The 20,952-nt window shown below is 42.2% G+C and overlaps 1 protein-coding gene across 4 annotated transcripts in view; it reads right to left on the bottom strand.

Annotated features, from left to right (window-relative positions):
• The window catches only part of abr (ABR activator of RhoGEF and GTPase), a 151,936-nt gene that overhangs the window by 46,715 nt on the left and 84,269 nt on the right, over positions 1-20,952 (bottom strand). For all 4 annotated transcript variants that reach the window (XM_030068686.1, XM_030068687.1, XM_030068688.1 and 1 more), the window contains 8 exons: positions 18,193-18,245; positions 16,734-16,874; positions 15,068-15,189; positions 12,043-12,211; positions 9,163-9,282; positions 8,280-8,355; positions 7,978-8,082; positions 5,097-5,171 (listed from right to left, as the gene is read on the bottom strand). In XM_030068686.1, the coding sequence (XP_029924546.1) occupies positions 5,097-5,171; positions 7,978-8,082; positions 8,280-8,355; positions 9,163-9,282; positions 12,043-12,211; positions 15,068-15,189; positions 16,734-16,874; positions 18,193-18,245 (861 nt within the window). The remainder of the gene's footprint in view (positions 1-5,096; positions 5,172-7,977; positions 8,083-8,279; positions 8,356-9,162; positions 9,283-12,042; positions 12,212-15,067; positions 15,190-16,733; positions 16,875-18,192; positions 18,246-20,952) is intronic.

The following is a 20,952-nucleotide window of genomic DNA, read 5'->3' as shown; positions in this document are numbered from 1 at the left end:
ACACTATGAAGTCAAGCAACAAGCCTTTGTTCTTATAACATGAATGAGTTTGCGGTAAAATTACAGTCACTAAATGCACATTTAGTTATGGTGGGATATGAACCCCCAACATTTTCAAATCCCATGAGGTGAAATAAGGTGAAATTCCCTACTAAAAAGTCTGATTCAGGACTCAGAATGATACAACACCACGTAGGTGTTTTTCTTTGTTTACGCAAATGTTCCAAGTAGAATTTTTTAAACAACAATGAAAGTGGGTGATGCCGCCTGCGGGTCATCTGTGTGTATAATGTTGGTAATGGACCTGTCACGAATGTGCACTTTAAAAAAAAAAGACAGAGGGAAAATGTTCAGCCAAAATCAAATATCCATTTAAAATATCAATAAGCTATACAGTACATCATCGGCTGACAGGTATCAAACTCATGCCTGTGTACACCCCCCCCCACCCACCTCAAGCCATTACATTCTCACACAACAACCCCTGGGTCCCTTGGGGTTGGGACCAATTCGGCTATTACAAGGACCGAGTCACTGTGTTAATGTGGTTATTTAAATGCTGCTGTAGAGGCTCCGACAGACCACACCTAACGCTGTCTATAATGTGTCTACCGTACATCGCAGAGCCTGGACCCTGCCTCCACACCCCCTGCTCCCTTGGGTGAACCCCCATCTGACAGCATGACGGATGGATATACACCTCGACCTTTCACTGGTAGAGAGACACCAGGATTGGGTATAGAGGGAGGGCGGGGGACAGACTGGGTCTCATATAAATACATATAAACACACACACTTGTATGATGAGGAAAAATATGTTTACACTGCGGCGCACAGTCATGCATGGCTTAGCAACATCAAAACAGTGGTATGACCTACGCCTGGTTAAGGTTTGGGAGAAATACCAACCATACCATCCGGCTGAGCTACGGTCGACTGGAGCGAACATTCACGTGTACCGCCCTAGCTGTCACAACTCGGACTATACAGTATGACTGCATCTCATTCCATCTGGTTTCATTCCCTCTTTGTTTGTTTTTCTCTGCATCCTGAAGGGCTCTGGTATAATTACTCTCAATGAGGAAGAGATTAGCAGTGGTGGTACGTGGGAAGTTTAGCAGAGGGGAATTCAGTGTGACCATCTGGGGGATGATTTTAAAAGCTAAGCGGTTATAGTACGCTTCCTCCACATACGGAAGCACTACAGCTCGGGGTCACCGTCGCTGGTCGGACGTCCAATATCCCTAAACATACAAACTACCTGCCAGAGTCAGTTTAATTCAAGGGGATGATGTTACCAAAACAAGATTAGTTTTACTGATCCCAGTCCTTCACTCTGTTAATACATGGTGGCAGTTGAGCTTGGCACTCTTTGCAGGGACAGAAACAGCTGCTGGTTGTGTTCAGTTCAGAGAATTTGGGTACTGAGGGTGTGTGTTCATGCCCCAACTGCGATTTAAACTTCTGTTGTTGAGCTGGCTACAGTATAAAAGTGAGTGCATTCATTCATAGTCCTGGCAGCTTCCAGATTTCTCTGGAAGTTGATTTCCTCTCCATCTGAACTGGGTTTGTGTGCCTGGACCTAAAATTCAAACAAGGCCACAGAGAGCATATTTAGAGAGGTCTTTTTGTGTCCTCGAAGTGGAGCCAGGGGGGCTTTCAGAAATAGGACACACCAAAAGAGGCCTGGATATGGATGCTGGAGCTCTATGGATTTTCATCTTTCTGGCAGGTCACCATCAAGCCCAGAATGTAAAGGGGGGCCTAAATTGGCCAGCAAGGGGTCTCTGACCCCTAAATGCAGGGGTTAATGGGTACCATCTTTTCCCAACTAAATCATCTGAGTTTGGACCCATCCTTTTGGTGGGTTTGAGTGTGTGTGTTCTTATATGGGGACAAATCTGTGCCTGAGGCTGTGTTGAATGCTGGGTCAAAGAGTGGACTGACAGAATTAGGAGACAAGCAGCAATCAGTTAAACTAATAATATGAGTTCCACATCTAAAAGTCCCCGCCACCAGCTAAGACGACGGTAGTTGTATTTCTGTATCCCCTCTACTATAAAACAGATGCCTTTCAAACCATCTCTTTATTGTATATGTATTAAAGTATGACAATAAAAACAACAGTGGCTTGGTTTAGACAATTTTGCTGGGAGGCGTTTGGAGGAAATATACTTCTGAGAGAACATTATAAGAAAGGAAATGGCATAATCTAATTTTTTTCATAGGATCCAGGATGACAACAGTAATAAAAAGGAAGGCAGTATATTCAGTGGGAATGCACACAGACATGGCTGGATTCAATTATACGCAGAAATTACAACAAGCCATGAGAACATGTGCAGTGATACAGCACTGTTTTGTCTTGAATTTCTTGGAAGTGTGGCAAGTGGCTAAAATTTAGTTTCTGAAGATACAGTCTTGGTTGAACCGCCAGCAAACAAAAGAATCACTGTTCATCCGATTGTTCAGAGTTCATCCGAGTTACAGGAGGAAAATTATCATATGAGCTACTATCTTCCTGCAGAAATTACACTGTGAGATTGTTCTTGTTGGACACGATGACATAATCGAAAGAATATGACCACAGTTGTGCTCAACAGAGATTTGATTTACCTTTCTGGTTTCAGTCCCTGTGACTAACCATGGTAGTTCACAACAACTTCTTATTTGGATCCTTGTGCCTTATACAATGGCATGTTGGCAATTGCAATTTTATAGCATTGGGTTGCAGCAGCTGCAGAGTAAATGTAGAGGAAACAATGGGCTGCGTATGTGTGTGTTATGGGTGTGTGTATGTGTCTACACACATACACACACCCCTACACAAAACATTGCTCCCCTCCATGTCTACAAGTTCATGTCTTTTTCTTTTCTTTTTTTCTTTTTTTAAATAACACAACAGCCTTTTAGGGAGATGCTCGACTCCCAGCTCCTTCCTATGTGACCCAGTTAGACTACTTTGCCCCAGGAGGAATTGAAAGCCCTTTCCCATTGGGGGAGATCTATGTGACATAAATAACACAGAGCCAATAAGACATGTTATTACATGTTTATGTGATTATTCAATCAAAATGAAAAAAGAGGCAATTATTAACGATTCCATGTCCTCACAATTTGAACCACTGAATAATGACGGCTATTTCCAGTCATTACACATTTCCATTTTGATACAATAATAACTTCAATATGCATTAAGTGGAGGCACATACAAACACACATGCACTCCCACACACTATTATGCAAGAATGCTGCAAATGGCTGTTAGATGACTTGTGTAGAAAAGCGCGGCCCGCAGGGGAGATGAAAAATGCATATCTTATGCTAAGCAGAGACAATAAAAGAGACAATAGTACAATGACACTGAAACCACATCAATCCTCTAACACACAGATGTAGACTCACGCTTCAGCATTGTGCACGCTGCACAGCTGCCACATAAACAGGCAATGCTGTGCCATTGGTTCAGCTAAATCTGGGAGACCCTCTGTAATCTTACTTATTTATGGTATTTGAAGGAATAACAGGCACAAGAAACACTATTATCAGCAGGCACAAGAAACACTATTATCAGCAAGAAAGCATTTAGTTCTAACTAACGCTGTTCATTAGGCTTTTCTCAGAGTCGAACGTAAGAAGTTATTTATATAATCATCAAGGCTACAACCGGCCAGCAATTTATTACAAACAAAAATATCTATCTTTACCTTGAACCTTAATTTAGACATAGTATGCTTGTCAAAATGTAATAATAACCAAAATGCTAATGTAATAAATTGCAATGTAAAGTGATAATAATTTTTCATTATCCTACAATTATTGTTTCATCTTTTAAACTGATGATGAAATAATAATTATGATTAATAATATTGTATCTGAATTATTACAGCTTGTTAATTAAATATTATGTCATTTTATTATCTGCCATTTTCTAACATTATCAAGTTTTATTTTTGATTCATATAAAGGGACATTTTATTACAAAATGAGTTACAAAGTTATTACATTATCTAGAAGTCATTACAACAGTATTAAGCAGCATTTGTTTATTTTAAGGGTGGATGCTCCTATAATGGCAGAGGTAGAACACAGCATCCACCCCACATGGCCCGCATGCCACGACCACAGCTCTGCACGCTCCACTGGACAAACGGACATCAAACTGTATCAGTAAAACCACTGCATTCCACCGAACACACACACACACACACACAGACACACACACTTTCTTCACTTTTAAACCCCTCAGCTCTGCGCGCTTCATCGAGGATCAAACAGGCTTTCAGAGGAGATGGCTTTCCAATCCATTACCCGGGAAATTCTAGCAGGCTGGCTTTCATATACTAAAGGCTGTCATGGTTACTGAGGAAATCATATTTCTCCCACTCTCACTCTTTTCCAGATATTTGATATTTGAACTGGTGCTTGTGTAACAGGGCCCACAGTGTGGTGGAACGCCAGCTGTCCACTACTGACATGTCTGAGCCAGGCTCTGCACGGTCATGCCAACCTCATATTTGCCTGATAATACAGACACAGAGAGAGAGAGAGAGCGAAAGAGGTTGCACAATGGGTCATTTGTGTAAGGTGGGGAATTTCAGAGCGTGTGTACCAAAGGCCTCAACAACTGGCCTCGTATTTGCCACACCAGGAGTTCAGCTGTGAGTGTGCGTGTGTGTGTCACTGTCTACTGTGTGTGTGTGTGTGTGTGTGTGTGTGTGTGTGTGTGTGAGTAAACCCACTGTCTCTCTTCTCGTTTTGTAATGTGAATGCAGATTTTTTGGCGTTACTTGTCCCTTGCATAAAAACAAACCACAGGAATTGGCACTGTGGCTCCCTGTTTTCTTCTATCCCATCTTTCTATCTCACATTTTCCTCCTTCCATCTTTGAAGCGGGCTGCGGCATGATGGAAATTGCATCGCAGACTGTGATGACTGAGTCATGTGCTTTGGCGTACTGACGCTGGCAGACACATACAGTACATGTACAGCAGCAATGTGTGAGGGGATGCCGAGCTCTGGTGAGTACGAGTGAGTGTGTGCATATGTGTGTTTATGAGTGCAATGTTAAAAAAGGCAGTTTCAGGCTGACTTACTGGCTGACTCCTTGAAGCCTTTGGCAGAATGGACGATCACATGCAGGAACCCGTAAAGGCCTGGAGTCTCCTCATCTGGAAAACACAAGACAGTGGGAGAGAAATGAAAACACAGCACAGTCACTGCAGCTCCTGTTGTCAGTATGGGGACTTAATGAAAATTCCTCTAGAACAGGGACTGTTGTTGCTTTTTGAAACATTTAGATCATCAGATTATTGCTGTCAGTGTTTGTACAGAAAACATCATTATGACACATAAGACACTCTCCTATCTTGTGCTATCTGTATCTATACCATCAACACTGCGTGAATAAGAGAGACATAGACAAAGAAAGAGTCCTCTTCATTCCTTTCAGAGTGGGTGGTCCACTCCAAACCCTATCATTATTATTATCTAGCCCAATTAATAACCATTCACACCCCTTCAGACACCCACTCCCCACGTTATATTCACGAAGAGACACATAAAACAACTTTGGACAGCATTAGGCAAAACGTGATCCTTGATCTTGAACAATTACAGCCTTTCATCGAGTTGGTATCAGCCTTCACATCAACACTCGCAGTCACAGCCCTCTGCCATAACAACAACTGGCGCTGGCCACCGAGTGGGTGGATGATTTTGGGTGGCCCGGTGCCCCCCTACCCCCAACCCACCCACAGAACACACACACACGCTTTCTTGTGTCCACTTGCTTTGGTTTAGGCCTGTGAAGCCTCAGTGTTTCCTGATAAATAAACTACGATGGAGGGCTGCAGGACTGTTTGGAGGTTCACTGTAGGCAACTGAGAGGAGAGCAGTCCACCCCTGGGGTTAACTGTGTGTGTGTGTATGTTTGTGCTATATATAAGTGAGAGGGCAATATCACATAGAGAGGTTCAAAGGTTCACCTTTAAAGTGAGCTCTGTGCTCCTTGTCACCATCGAGTAAAGAAAAAATCCATTTCTCCACACAACACACTGACTTGTGTAGCAAACTGTGGAAGCTTAGCAGAAAAAGAACAAACAAAAAAAACACTAATATGTGATAAACTGTGAAAAAAATCTGATCACAGAGGTCACATGAAAGCATGAAGGTTCCTGTTGTACTTAACAGAGCGGTTCTCTGCTATATCATCCATCCTCTTCGTTATGAGAGCTAAATGAGTTGCATTCCTTCACCAGCTGGTCTCAATTTCAACCCCTACTGTGCTCCCTATATCTCATGACACGGAGGTGTGTGTATGTGTGTATGTGTATTTATGTTTGCTTTATAATGAGGAGCGGGTCAAAAAGTCTAACGCTAGACATGGGGCCTGAGCTTTGTTTGACCATACTGGGATATCACCTCCCTAGAAGGAAAAGAGAAAAATATGAACTGGCTTGGCTATTATTAAATGAAATGCTGGATCCCTTACGTAGTGGAAAGGTTGGGAGTTTAACCGAGTCAGTACCAGGGGTGAGAAAATGAAAATTTTTTTGTAATGACGCTAAAAAAAGAACACACTGGTGTCAGCCAGGAGCAATCCTCTTAACACCATTAATCTAACAGGCTGCAGTGTTCCTACACCTTTAAAATAATAATCCATGAGGTGATTCGACCTGTCCAGTTCATACATTTGTTGCTCTAAAGTTTGGGTGTCAGGCAGGTGTTTCCAAGAAAAATCGTTTGCCACACAGTTAAGTGATGCGTTTTACTTTTCTGGCAGCACCAACAGTGATTTGTTAGGAGCACACAGGAGAGGAGCTGCATAGTGAGCATGAGCGGTGATGAGCAGCCAAAGAAAAGAGCGCCATCTACAGGGCCTAAAATTTTATCAACAGAAAATCCAATCAAGAAAATGTCTCAGTACTGGACTCCTGTTTGTCCCTGTTTGACTGACAGGTGAACTCTGAGAAACACACACTGCATCCACTAGGTCTGTGGATTTTGACATGAGTGTTTTGTTATGAATAATTTATAATAGATTCTTTATGTTCTAGGCTATATTGATGGCTGTAGCCTGATGTTTACATAGCATCTGTCTTTATAGTGTTATTTATTTTATTTTGTTGAATATTGTAAATAATGCAAAATCATTGTCCTAACCCTAGTGTTTCTTGACCGTCTCTATAGACACTGTCTTTTTCTTGTAGTCCACTAATATCAAAGACTTCAGTTACCTTAGTCTCTGAGCGAAAGCTCACAAATAAAAAAAATACTGCACAGATTTTAGTGTGTGGATGCTATTTTCATTCAAATTCACTGGGGTAAAGGAAAGAAAGAAAGAAAGAAAGAAAGAAAAGAGTGCTAAGCACCAAAGATGTCAGCAAAAATAGAACAGTACCGTGAAGATTACCGCTGTAAAGCAAGGCGTTCACTTGCAGGGTTACATGAAATCAGAAGCAAAAATCTCTCAGATACTGTAGGTAGGGCACCTTCTCAGGTCTTGGGCCCTTCCTAGGAGTTTGGCAGGTATGCATGTGCAGCATGTGTGTTTATGCAAATATCCTGGTGCTATTTGGGGAGATCAGAGTAGGTCGGCCAGATGGCTTTAATGTCACCGGCCGCTGAAAGAAGTGCAACATGGAGATCTGGAGCAAAAACAAACATATAGGTCCTGAGAGCTCAGCGCAGGCAACTGCTGATGCACTGCGTGACATCGACTGGTAAAGAGCTAGATGAGAATCATATTGTAACCTACATTCGCTCCTGCAGGGCCCCTTCCACATTCTGTGCTATTTGTGCTGAGAAAGTAACAAGTTAAACTCAAAGCAGAGAGTGGAGGGCAAGGAGCTGAGGGGGAATGACTATGTATGTCTGTAAGGAAAGGAGGCCGTGTGGGAAAGCCAGGAGAGTGTGTGAGTGTGTGTGTGTGTGTGTGTGTGTGTGTGTGTGTGTGTGTGTGTGTGTATTCATTACCGTCTTTATTACTGGTGACAGGAATGTTGTGGACAGTTCGGAGTTTGAAGCAGGAGCTGGTGAGGACCTGGAGCTCTACAGAGCTTAATACACACGCTTGCAGATCTGGAAAACACACACCACCAAACAGCTATGGTCAAAACATCCCTCTTCTGTGGTGTAGTGTATTGAGAGTGGCTTTTTAATCAGTTAAAAGTTAAATAAACCGTGCTTCAAAGATAAAAACACTCAGTAGCAAAGCGTTTTTAGTTGTGATTAAATCTCTTTGGAGGACAATAACTATTAATATTACTTCAAGGTACCTTTCTTCTGGAGTTTCTGGATGCTTTCCCTCCACTCTGACCGCTCATAGTCGGAGGAGAGCAGGAACTGGTAGCTCTGGAGAAAAACAGCACAACTGCCTTTAAAAATATCCAGCTTCAAATACATCAAAGACATCTGGGGTTTTGATTTAAACAACTATCATAGCACTGTGTTCATTAAAAAAAATGGTTAAACAAAGATCCCAAGGTTTTAAAAGAAATCTTCTGTAATAGGGTTAGGCTTAGTCTCAAGGGTATTACATGGAAATTAGGGTATTAGTCTGTTATCATTATGATTATGTATCAGCAGCTTATACTCAAGACAAAGAAAACAGTAAAAGTGCTTCAGATATTGTGATGTGTTAAGGGCAAGGCATAAATGAAATGGCAAGAAAAAGAAGTAGTAATTCTGTAGGATAATATATGCTTTAAGGGTAACTAGGGGAAGATAAAAATAAAATACAATTCAACAGAAAAACAAAAAAATACATTGGAGATATTTAGATATTCATGAGGCAAATAAAAGGTTTCTATTGGCTAGAAAGATTTTTGACAAAGGCGGGAACTGACATATTTACAAATGCAAGGTGCAAAGGTATGCAGTATATTCAGATCTGTAAATACGCATCACTGGGTAATACTAGATATACAGAGATGTGCAAATACGTCTGTGTGGCCAAATCTGTGGCCAAATTTGTGCAAACTATTTGTAGGAAAATAGTCATGCTTACATGGCCACTTTAACATCCACACCAAACTTCCAGAAATTAGGACTTGCTCTTCGAGGTTGTTTTCTAAAGGCACATTTCTCCCTCTAGTGGTGAAAGTTTAGCAGTACAGCGACACTGGGACTGTGAGTGATTAGGCAGAACAATGGGATTACCTTGCCATGTTTGTTGTGGATGCGGAAAGGGATGGTGGGGGAATGAAGGAGCAGCCACGACTCCTGCTCATTCATCTTCTTCCTCAGACGCTCCACACGGCTCTGACCTTTTGGTGCTTTCTACAGACACACAGACCAACAAACAGCCCACATGAAATTTAAATGTGAACCTCAACCCTTCTAGAGATTTCCAGAGTCTGATAGTAACGTGAGAAAAATTCAGTTTTTGCACAAGCCCACGCCAGTTGCTTGATCCTGCTGTGACAGGATGATCGTTATCATATTAGGAGAAAGTATTTTAGTATGATGGGTGGTGAATAAATTCTTACTTAAAAAATTACTTCTTTGGAAGTGATATTGAATATCTTGTGTGAAGTTCACTGATCATTAAGCAATTTAGTGGTATCAAGTAAATGTTTGTGACTGCTTAGGTGAAAAACAGGGCGCAAAAATCAAAACAAAAATCCCCATCAACTCACAACTGACCCAAGTTTCGACACAAAGTTTACAAAAGTACACACATCTGAACGATACATTACTAGGTGCTGTACAGAACAAGTGAAAAATTAACTTTTTTTATTTTTAGGTAAACCAATAAATGTTCATTATCTAGTGTGCAGAATCCATGACTCTATTTTTCCATGACTCCAAGTTCTTGTCAACATCAAAGCAGCTTATCAGAATACTCCTTTTACCCAGAAAAGACTCTGGATGAGGCCCAGCAAGTGATTGCTTCACTATGAGAGCCTTCATATAATGCAAGGATCTCAGCTCCTTGTGTGTACCGAAGAAAAACAAACACACACATCCTCTCGGCCCTCACCAGGAAGTGAGGGCCGTGAGTCAAAGCCTGGCCACAATCAGTTGGATCTTTGGTTGCCCTGGCCTCCACCAACTCTAAATATCAGCCTTGGTCACTCAGTGTACCCTGGGTGGGTGTATGAGGGCAATAACAGGAACTCACTGCTGCTGTAGCTTTCAGTGCATTTGAAGCAATGAAGCAGTAAAGTGTTGCGTAATCCAGCTGCTGGACGCTGATATTAACACCCATGACTAACCAAACATTTCCTCAGCTAATGCAGATGGGCAGCAAGTTCAGGAACCGGCAACAAAATGAGACACAATATCAAAAATGCTGCTATGTGGGCAAAATAATGACCTTGAAAGAGCTCCTAATAGTAATTCCCACCAAACTGGGGCATCAGAAGGAGGAAATTTTTGACTAGAAAGATAATTTCCTGCTTATGGTTTGGGGTCTAAGAAACTAGATATGTACTTTGGAATTTAATGTTTTTATCACTGCACAGTATGACCACACAGTCATCCCTAAAGCTCAACCTTGTGTCCAAAAAACAAAGGCGTGAGTAATGTGAATTGTGTTTGGTGAGAGAGTCTTCCATGTAAGTCTGACAAATAGATGCTTATCACTGGATGGGTTGTGTGTGTGTGTGTGTGTGTGTGTGTGTGTGTCTGTGTGTCTAATGATGAATTATAAGGAAGCCAGGACCAGTCCTGTACAGGTTGTGAATAAAGCATGAGAAACATAAACACAGTGGGGCTTTTGGAGGTACACTCCTGGACATTTGCCCGGGCCCAAGCCTCTGCTGACCCTGTATGGGTGGTAGAGGAAGAGGATATGTAGGTGAGTGCAACTCTGATGTGGTGTGTTTTGTATAATCGACCAAGCCACCAGACTCTCAGGGAATTTAACTTTGGATTCTAAAGAGAAATGAAGTCCCACACTGTCAAAATGTAAACTTTCCATGAGTAAAATGTTGAATCTCCATGACGTCTATAAACCTAATATGGCGATTTTCCTTGACCAGAACCTTAAACTCACATCAGATTCAGAGGTTATTTAAGTTCACCATTCTGCAGGGAAAGTGAACATAATGTGAACAAAATACCAAAATACACTGATGGTTGACTTGATGAATAAATAGTTTCAGATTATTTAAACTGAGGATGACAAACTTGTATGATATGCCTTTACTCGCTCTGAGAATTTATTAAATTCCCTGACTTTCCCTGTCTAGTACAGAATTCAATGACTTTCCACATATTTCATGACCAATAAGAACCCTGTAAGCTGATGACGATCCATCAGTGTATCCAGCTGGTTTGGCTCATGACAGCATCCTGTAGCTTCCACATGAACTATGTTTTGTCTGTCTTCACCAAAAAGTCCACTGTTAAACAATCTTGGAAAATCTCTCTCTTATAACTGACATCATATATTTGTACCTTGTCACTATATGTCACTCTCTCTGTAGGTAAGTACCTGCATGTCGTACAATAATGGCTCTATTCACAGACAGACAGACCTGGTCCAATTCTTTTTCCTGTTTGGCATTCCCTGTGTGGGCGCAGGGTCACACTGAATAAATAGTCAGTCTTTAAGTGGTTTTGTATATATAATTGTGAGACGCCTTCAATTTAAACACCAGTGGACGTGATTCAAGATCATCCAGCCCCTGTACAATCACATTCTGCGATGCTGTGTTTTGTTTAGCGGTTCGTGTTCACACACTCCATGCCCTTTCAGTCTGGGTGGTTCATTCATGAATGATGCCAAACATTTATACTGCTTACTGAGGTCTTAGTCAGCCAAACTAATTTTTATTCTGAACAGCAAACGCAGAGTATAAAACATTCTTTTTCTATGCATTATGCATCTGCATGGCTTCCACGAGGACATTTTCCTTGTTGAGGGCTTCTGAAAGGGTTCCACCCCCGATTTTGCAGCATCAGAGAGTTTTCAGTTTCCTGTTCTAGTATTAAACCCACGCTTTATGGTGATTTTACCAACTAAGCCTTTCTCAAAGCTGGGGGAATGTCCTGGATTCACTTCGACTTGTCTGCAAAACTCTACAGGATTACCTTCTCCTTCTGAATCTCGCTCTTGATGACTGAGATCTTGATCTTCATCTCCTCGATCTCGTGCTCGGGCAGCATTTGGACGTGGGGGCAGGAGTCTGAGTCGTCTAGGGTCTGGAAAGTCAGGTCTGCCAGGGGTATGTACCATTTGCACTCATACTGCTGATGACGACTGGAAAATGGAGAGAGGGTCAGATTAGACGGATGCAGGAAGGACGGAAAGAGGGAGGTGTGGAGGAAAGGACAGGTGGAGAGCGAAAAGAAGAAACACAATTAATCAGTCATAAAACCTTCTGTCATGCCTCACTACACAGTAATAATGGAATTAAATTACTGGCTTATGCAAACAGACTTTTGCCATGGAATCTGATTAAAATGTCACCAAATCAAGTCAGAGAGTGAGGGAGGTGACAATGACAAAACAGACTTGAAAACAGTATATCTCTGAATTGAAATAAAACACTCAAAGAAATTCAGTCCATCCAGATGGGTGTGTAAGCTTTTCTTTCTTTCTTGTCTTTTTTTTTTTAAAGTAATACATTGATTGGTCTAATGTGGGTGCTGTAATTAAAGGTTAAAATTCAAACCTTGCACTAACACAAATCTTGCTATACATGTCTAGGCCTCCCTGTAAATTACATTGACTGACTTAATGACAAGAGCTATAATCAAAGGGCAAAATCTGAACTCCTGCATGTTAAATTAAATTGACATTAGATAGACAGTCTGACTTAATTGGTGTGCTATAATTTAATTCATGTTAAAGAATAATTTTCTGCCTATTCTTCCAGTCACAAAGCTATCGAAGGCCATCTAAGCAATTCCACTTCTGTCAGTGTGCTGTGGGCTCACCTAGGACTGAGAAGATGGATTTGCGCTGACACTAATGAGCCTTTCATTAGCATTTTCTGGGTGCTGCTGTGTCAACTCATTAGCACTGGAATACCTTCATCAGGAAGTTGAACTGAGCACAGCGGCTGGATGGTAAAATATGTAAAATGCAAACAATATAATAAAAGAAAAAAACCTACACGAGAAACCGTATTCTCATGGTATTACTACAATCTAAGACAGTTCAGCCTTCTCTCAGATCTCTTCAGATCAATTCTTGCCCAAATAAAGAAGTATTGTGTTTCTGTCTTCATTATCACACAGGCTGGTTTTACAGGGAAAGTGACATATTTTCTGAATCATACCGCTTAGAGAAACAACGGCATAAAGCTCCTTTGGATGTAAAAGCTTAAAAATTTAGTCTGCCATTCATCTTCTATGAAGTATCTTGAGATGGTGTTTGTTTAGCGATGGCATGAACTACAGCTGTGGTTCTCCGGTTTAGTAGAAACATCTTCATGATTGCTACACATGCTGCCCGATGAACTATCTCAGATCACTGGCCTCACATGGGGCAGTTTAACTAACTCACTGCTTTTTCAGCAGCTCTAAAGGCTACATAGGTCATCATCCTGACTCAGTTCATGCGTGTGGTGTGTGCTGATTTTACCGTCTTTAGTGTGCAAGCATTAGGACAACATTCAAAACTCATCCAGTGAATTTAGCATCACATGATAGAAGCTTCATTACTTTCTTTATCATCCACGTACACTCATTTCTCATTTCCCCTCCTATTTTTAGTGACGCCCCCTCTCTCTGCTGATTGACAGTCTGTGATTTCCCCCATGTTTCTAGTCCACAGCGCCCACACAAACGTCATTTTCACAGCCTTTACTCTCCATAATCAGGCCGGTGCTGGACTGTATGGAAGAATATGATAGAGTACCCATTTAGGAAGCAGGGTAAGTGGCAGTGGTGTTAATGTAAATATGATTAATCCCAATTGGATACCACAGAGATAAATATGGGATTGAATGGGATTAAGGCTCCTCAGTGACTAAACACAACGTGATTGAGTTTCTGGATGGCTGCCTCGCTCTAACTGGCTGCTCTGTGGCCAGAAGCCTGTGTGTGGCGTGTCGACGGCTTACAGAGATAACACTCCAGACCTTAATAGTCTGATTTACAGGACCGGTAGTTATGGCAACGCCATCCTTTCCTCCAAGTGAGGGGCGGCTGCGAATGACACAGACAAATAGCGAGTGTCAATCACAATCAAGTCCAATCTGGCTAACAGCGGCAGCCATGCTGACGAGGGGAGTGACACAATCGTGTAAATCAGATGCTTCATCTGCGGACATGTGTCATGCATTTAGATGCACCATCTGACACACACAAACACACACATACACACACAAAGACACTCACAAACACCCTGTCTCTGTCGCTGCACTCTACTCTGTCTTCAGCCCAAAACAGATTGCTTCCCGTAATGAAACACACGACTGTCTGCATGCGCCCCCTTTCACAGCCCACACATCTATCTGGATAACACCTTCTTCATGTTCAGCCCCGCTCTCTTTTCATTGGCGTATATCAAACGCCTGCTCCCCTCAACTCTTCAAAATACTGGAGGCATAAAGCCAGCCTGTTTCTCCCTTTCGTTATTGAAGTATCAAAAGAGCCCTCGTGCTTTGTGGAGCCAGAACAAGAAAGAGAGACAGGCTCTTTTTTGCCAAAGTGCCGGCTTCATCCCACCTGTCTCACTGTCAGGGGTCTGAATGACGCACCCATATGGAAACCGCTATGAATGGCATACAGATAAAGAAGACAGTCTACAAATAAATAAATAAATAAAGATAGACACTTGGATTTCTGTCTTTAATCAATTCACAGGAGATTAGATGGGTTGAGATGAGGTGGGAGGGGTTGTGTATTCACAGCTGTGTGTGTATGTGTCAATATGGTACACTTGTCACGTAGAGAAATCTATATTCTCTGTTCTGTGTGGAGGAAAGATTGCATTTACAGGTGCAAAGGCAAGGATGTGAGAGTGTTTTTAAGTGTGTGTCACTGATCACACGCTGGTGAATGTGTCTCTGTTTCTCTGCCAGCTATTCAGGCAGCGAGTCCACACACTGCTGCACGCGTGTGCTGTACACTGCATGTGTGTGTGTGGATGGACATGTGGACCCACCCCACAGCCGTCTTCTTCATCTTGGCACAGAGCAGCAGGTCGGTGAAGAGGAAGACGTGCCGCAGCTTCCTGGAGCCCTCCGACACCTCCACCAGGAAGCCATCCTTCACCAGCTGACGAGCCTGAAGGAAGACATGATGTCACTTCCTGTTGTTTTTGTTCAAAGGGAGAGCGACTGGCTCTACCAACAGACACAGGACACATGTCTTGTTGACGCAGGTCAAATGGTGATTTGCTGCCGTCCGTGAAACCCCTGATACTGTTCAGGAAGTATGAAAAATAGCCTTGTTATCAGTGGGCTCACAATGTGCAATACTGCCTCCCATGAGCCCCAGAATCTATTTAAAAATTATTTGACTGGTTTTTAAATTTCTTAAAGACCTGAGACTTGCATAACTGTTTGGTATATTTGTTAGTAAGGACGCACTGGTCACAAAATGCTATGACAAATAAAGAGTACCGATCCGATCCATTACTTTGACTGATCAATGAAGTCTTGGACCATTATTAGTTTAAAAGAAGTGAGGTGGGGTGACTGGATAATTATTTTGTCCAGTCACCCCACCTCACTTCTTTTTGCCACAACATGAGGATTAAGACTTCAGTGTGCCCAAAGATGCATAAGGGGTTGTAATGTTTGTCAAACCTTTATCATGTATTCCCTCAAGTGATGTTAAAACATGAAAATACACAAAGCTGGAGTTAAACCGTCGTTACATGACAACGACCACATGGGTGGAGTTTGCCACAAAGGACAGAGTCCATTTAATTCAGTTTCTGTGATGAACCTCATTTTCCTGACGCCGACGACCCCACCCATCTGGTTCTCCACAGAGGTTAAACAAAAACATCATTTCTACATGCTATTTGACTCTCGGCTGGCAAGTAGATGTGACAGAGGGCACAGTGCCCTTCTTAAAAAGAGATGAAGTGATCTGAATAAGCCTCAGTTCAAAGAGGGCACACAGAGCTTCTGCGATGGCCGCCTGACTCCATGATGAGTTTCTTCCTCTAACCAGGCTCTCTCTCTCTCTCTGTATCTCTATCGGTCTCTCTCCTGTAACTTCACAGTCAGCTCTGCATTCATTAGGCTTTTTTTTTTTTTGGCTGCAACTAAAGCTAAAAAGCAACATTTCAGGATGCACTGCTGGAATAACAGAATGGTACTGGGTATAACATGGCAGCATTGTTGTAACTATTAAATATGTGTGTCCTATCTGGCCATATGCAGGCAATTAAAAGGTAACACGTGACATGTATGTTAAATATCCTCTTCAGTTCCTCTGTTTAGTTTGAATGAGAGTTCTCCCCATAAGGTCAGAAATGTCACTGACTTACTCAAACAATTCTTGCCAGTAATATATGCAAATTAATTTTGACCATTACTGTCAGGCACTGATTAAGTTCCCATATGGACACACTGACTGTTGTTGGATAAATTCTTCTGTTTCATCTGATGAAGTGTTACTTCAGTCAGGTGAAACCAGGGCTCTGTTCCCTTGTCTTACTCACATACAGCATTACAACAGCATCATAGAAACATTAGCCAAGGCATTTAACACAAACACCAAGATTAATAAACTGGCACAAAAATCAAACCCTAACGATGAACTCAACAGCACACATACACAGACACACACACACACACAGATACACAGACACACACCTCTCCCTTGGGTGTGGTAACGGCTGTCCTGCGGGGGTCGATCTCCTCATTGATGGAGGAGAGGAAGTTCTGGGAGATCCGCAGGGCGTCCTGCAGCAGGGGGAAGTCCGGGTGGTCCTTAGGAGTGTGTTTTAGCAAATCCTGCAACACACACACACACACACACACACACACACACACACACACACACACACACACACAGGTACATGCATGTTACACAAACATACACAGCGGATTTATTTAATAAACTTTTCCCTTTTGGTATTTTTGCCTGTTGATCATTATACATGATATAACCATATTATGGACATTTGTATATATTGTATACTGTATACTAATAATGCCAATGTTCAGGTGTGACTTTTCTCTCACAATCTATCTGCAATTTTTGTAACATGGACTCATTTATTCCTTTTAATATTCCCTTTGTACAAATAAAATTGTTTTTCTAGATATGTAAAAAAAAAAAAAAAAAAAAAAAAAAAAACGTCAGTAATTTAACCTACTTTTCAAACACTGTCCATTCAGTGTTAATGCAAAATATACACAGAATAAGTCATTTCAACAACAGCTACCACCTGAATATATCATATTATGCATTTTTTTCCCCAAAAAATATTTTTTCTGCTTGACCTTCCTCTGCACCTTGTTAGAGATATATTCTCACATTGGCACAAGTGTGGGTTTGACAGCTCTTTAAAATGCCATCCAAGAAATGTATTGTCTTATTCACTACGTAATTCCATCACACATACACAACTGTCTTTCAGAATGGGAGCCACTGTAAATCTCATTTCCTTGTTTTTGGTTAAACCGTTTTCATCAGTGCTGGCTGGATTGATGAATTTCAACAGGACAGCTGACACAGGAGGCTTGATGAGTTGTCTTCCTCCCGAAACGAACATCGCCAATTCTCACCACCTCTTAGTTTGCATGACAGGGACGTGACCTTTGCAGGAAACCCACCGGCCTTTGATGCGTGAGGCAAATTGTTTAGACAGATTCATGCAAACTTATTCATGAAATACGCTCCTCAAACTCAACTCGACACATCCAGGCATCTCTGCTAGCTGGGTGGGCGGTTTCCACTTTGTTGTGGCTCACCAAGAGAGACAGGCAGGAGGAGGACATTGTGACTGAGCACAGACAGAGAGGAAAGGTAGATGCTTCGGTAAACAGGCCCAGACAGCTTACAAGTGAGAGGACTTTGACTTTTCAGCGTGCTGCATTTCAATGTGCTGCGCTGCTGTGTGGAGCATCGAGCTGCTGGTGACAAGTCAAGATACGGAGAAAGTTTTTACTCCATGGGTTGGATTTGCCTCCCAGTGTCTACTGACGGTGTACCTTGATGGCTGCATCTTTTCTAGTTCAATGTGTTCATGTTTTTTACCCTTTCATTTGGGCCTGTTGTGTGCATATATGACAGTTCAAGCTGTGTAAGTGCACGCTGTGTACTCACATGAAGGACCAGGGTGCTTCTGGTCACGCGGTCAATGGGCTTATAAAGGAGAGCTGTGGAGAGAGAAGAGAAGAGCTCTTAAGTTGTGTGGCAAGTATAGAGAAACACATAAATAAGGGGGGAAAACATCAGTAATGGCTATCCAGCACCCACTGGGTATCTGAGGTCGGGAAAAGGAGGCAGCGTTGACAATAACATACTGAGACAATTATCTGCAAGAACACACACAAACATGAAGAGGTCACACCTCTACTGCTACACAAGGACAAACACTCGCACTCAGATAAATACCGAGCCCGCCGTCTGACCAAAGAATAACAACAGGGTTCAAACGTACCCTGCTGAAATGTGTCCTTGACCCTCTCCCTCATTAACTTGGCTGTATATCTGATGTTACATAGGTGGGTCCTTTATGGCACAATGAAAGGAGACAAACACACACACACACACACACACACAAGTCAGCAGGCAAGCTGCTTAACATGCAGACCATCTCCAGGCTCGGCGCTGTCCCGGCCTCCTATTGGTTCTGAGGCAGTTTGCTTCCACTGCAAATTTAAGCTGCTACTAGGTAAACTTGCGTCTGCCTGATGTGAGCACCCGCTCACACCACGCCACTAGATCAATCGTGCATGTGCATGTGCAAATCTCACATGCACTGCTATGATCAAAAGCACAAATCCATATGCACACAAATACACAAATACACATGTGCCGACACACACCTTTTCCTCTCTTGAAAACACAGTTTCAACCTGCTGTAGCACACAAGGCTGGTTTCCCTGAGGAGTGCTTTGCTGCTGAGGTTGTGTGAACAGCAGCAGGCCTGACACACATGACAGCTTCAGGTGAGAAACTCCCACAGATAGAGAGGACCAAGAAGAAGATGGGGGTGTGTGGGGGGTAAATGACAAGAGGGGAAATAGGCAGGAGGCAGGATGGCAGATGTGAAAATACTAAGAAGTGAACACATAAATGTATGGCGAGAGATGAGTGAGTGGGAGAAAGAGTTTGGAGGAGGGAATATCTATTCTGAGTTACTTCTGTCAAACCTGGGTGTTAACAGTCAAATAGTGAAATGCCAAAAAGATGTCAAGGTTTCAAAATAACAATAACTGGTGTCAAGAAGCATTTAAAATGCTGCATATATGTGTATAAAAGAAATTTTGAGCAATGTCATGCAAGCAACACAACCCAATCGCACTGGGACATAGACATCTGTAAACCATTTCAAGATTTTTAAATCAATAACCAAGCCAATTGTCATTTATTGTGGTGAAAATTAGCAGCTGAAAAGCAAAGATTTTCAAGCTAGAGGGAAAAACAAACACTGCATATCGTATTCTTCAGCTCACCAAAGAAATGAGCTGCTCTCTGTATGCAGAGCAGGTCGTCCCAGGCAAGCAGACATGCCTCTGCTCCCAAGGAGAGCTGCAGACAGAACTACACTTCCCCCTGAATGTTACACTGATCTATGTAAAGCATTGGACAGTGCTCCCACCATCTGTGCTACAGACGTCTTCTCTCTCTTTTCTTCTCTCTCTTTTCTTCTCTCTCTCCCTCTGTACACTCGGTATCGAGGGTTCGCTCTGCTTTCTTCTTGTCTCCTACTTAAACTGAAAGACACGAAAGAACGAGAGCAGAACCCTACAGGGAGCATGTTCAGATCTACTGATAGCGCTTGTCATATTAAACTTTACACACTCACATACACTATCTCACACTTTTGCACACATATACACACACACACACACACTCTCTCTCAGCTCTGAGACCAAAGAGAATCTTCTAGAGGTCCCTGCTGATTCTCTTTGAAGTTTCTCCACCCTCTGGTCATTAATAATGCCGCCTCCATCATCGGTCTTGGCTCTGTGAACCAATACTGCTACCTCTGGGAGAATTCAGCACCACAGGACCTGCACTCACTATAAGGGCTAAGAACGCCGCTAATTACGTGTGTGTGTGTGTGTGTGTGTGTGTGTGTGTGTGTGTGTGTGTGTGTGTGTGTGTTTGTGTGTACCCAAGCATTAGGTGAAGTTCACTGACGTTACAACAGTCATTCCATGCTTGCATATTAGCAATTAGTGCATATTAGAACAGAGTATGAGAGTTCACAGTGCATGTTACTGCCTCAGTCAAGCGCTCGCTGTGGTTATAGGGTATTCCTGTAAATTTCGACTTCTGTTGTTTGTACATATTTGTACATTGGTTCTTATACTGCCTTCATTTCAACTCCAAAAAAGTGAGCTCCAACTTGTGGGAAAAATGAATTGCACAGTCATCCAACTTGGAATTACAAGATGGGTCTCATTTGAGAGTGCCGGCTTCTCTGATTTCAGTTCAAGTGACATAAGAGCACATAAAAATGGCCGAAAACAAATCGCCTTTTGTTATTTACAGTAAAAACTGAGTAATTATTTGGATTCCCTGAACAGCTACTCTTTCTGGGGTCCGCATTAAAACATATAATATAAGCCAGTGGCTTTCAAACTGGGATTCTTGAGAGGGTTCCAGGGATTCCTCAATAAAATTTATTTAACTTAGTTTATGTTTTAATCTCACTGCTTTGAATCTATTGGCCAGTCGTCTGAATCTAAAAAACGTAATACTTGAGGTAAATAAAATTATTTTATATCAGGGTCTGTGGGGTAAAATCTCTTCAAATAAGGGCCCTTGGTTTAATGCAAGTCAACTTGGGGGTCCAGAACATGAAGAAGTTTGAAAACCTTTGATATAAGCTACAAGTGCTTACATTTACCC

Source organism: Myripristis murdjan, chromosome 14 (genome assembly GCF_902150065.1).
Source record: "Myripristis murdjan chromosome 14, fMyrMur1.1, whole genome shotgun sequence".
Lineage (NCBI taxonomy): Eukaryota > Metazoa > Chordata > Actinopteri > Holocentriformes > Holocentridae > Myripristis > Myripristis murdjan.
This window is presented reverse-complemented; position numbering and strand designations above follow the sequence as displayed.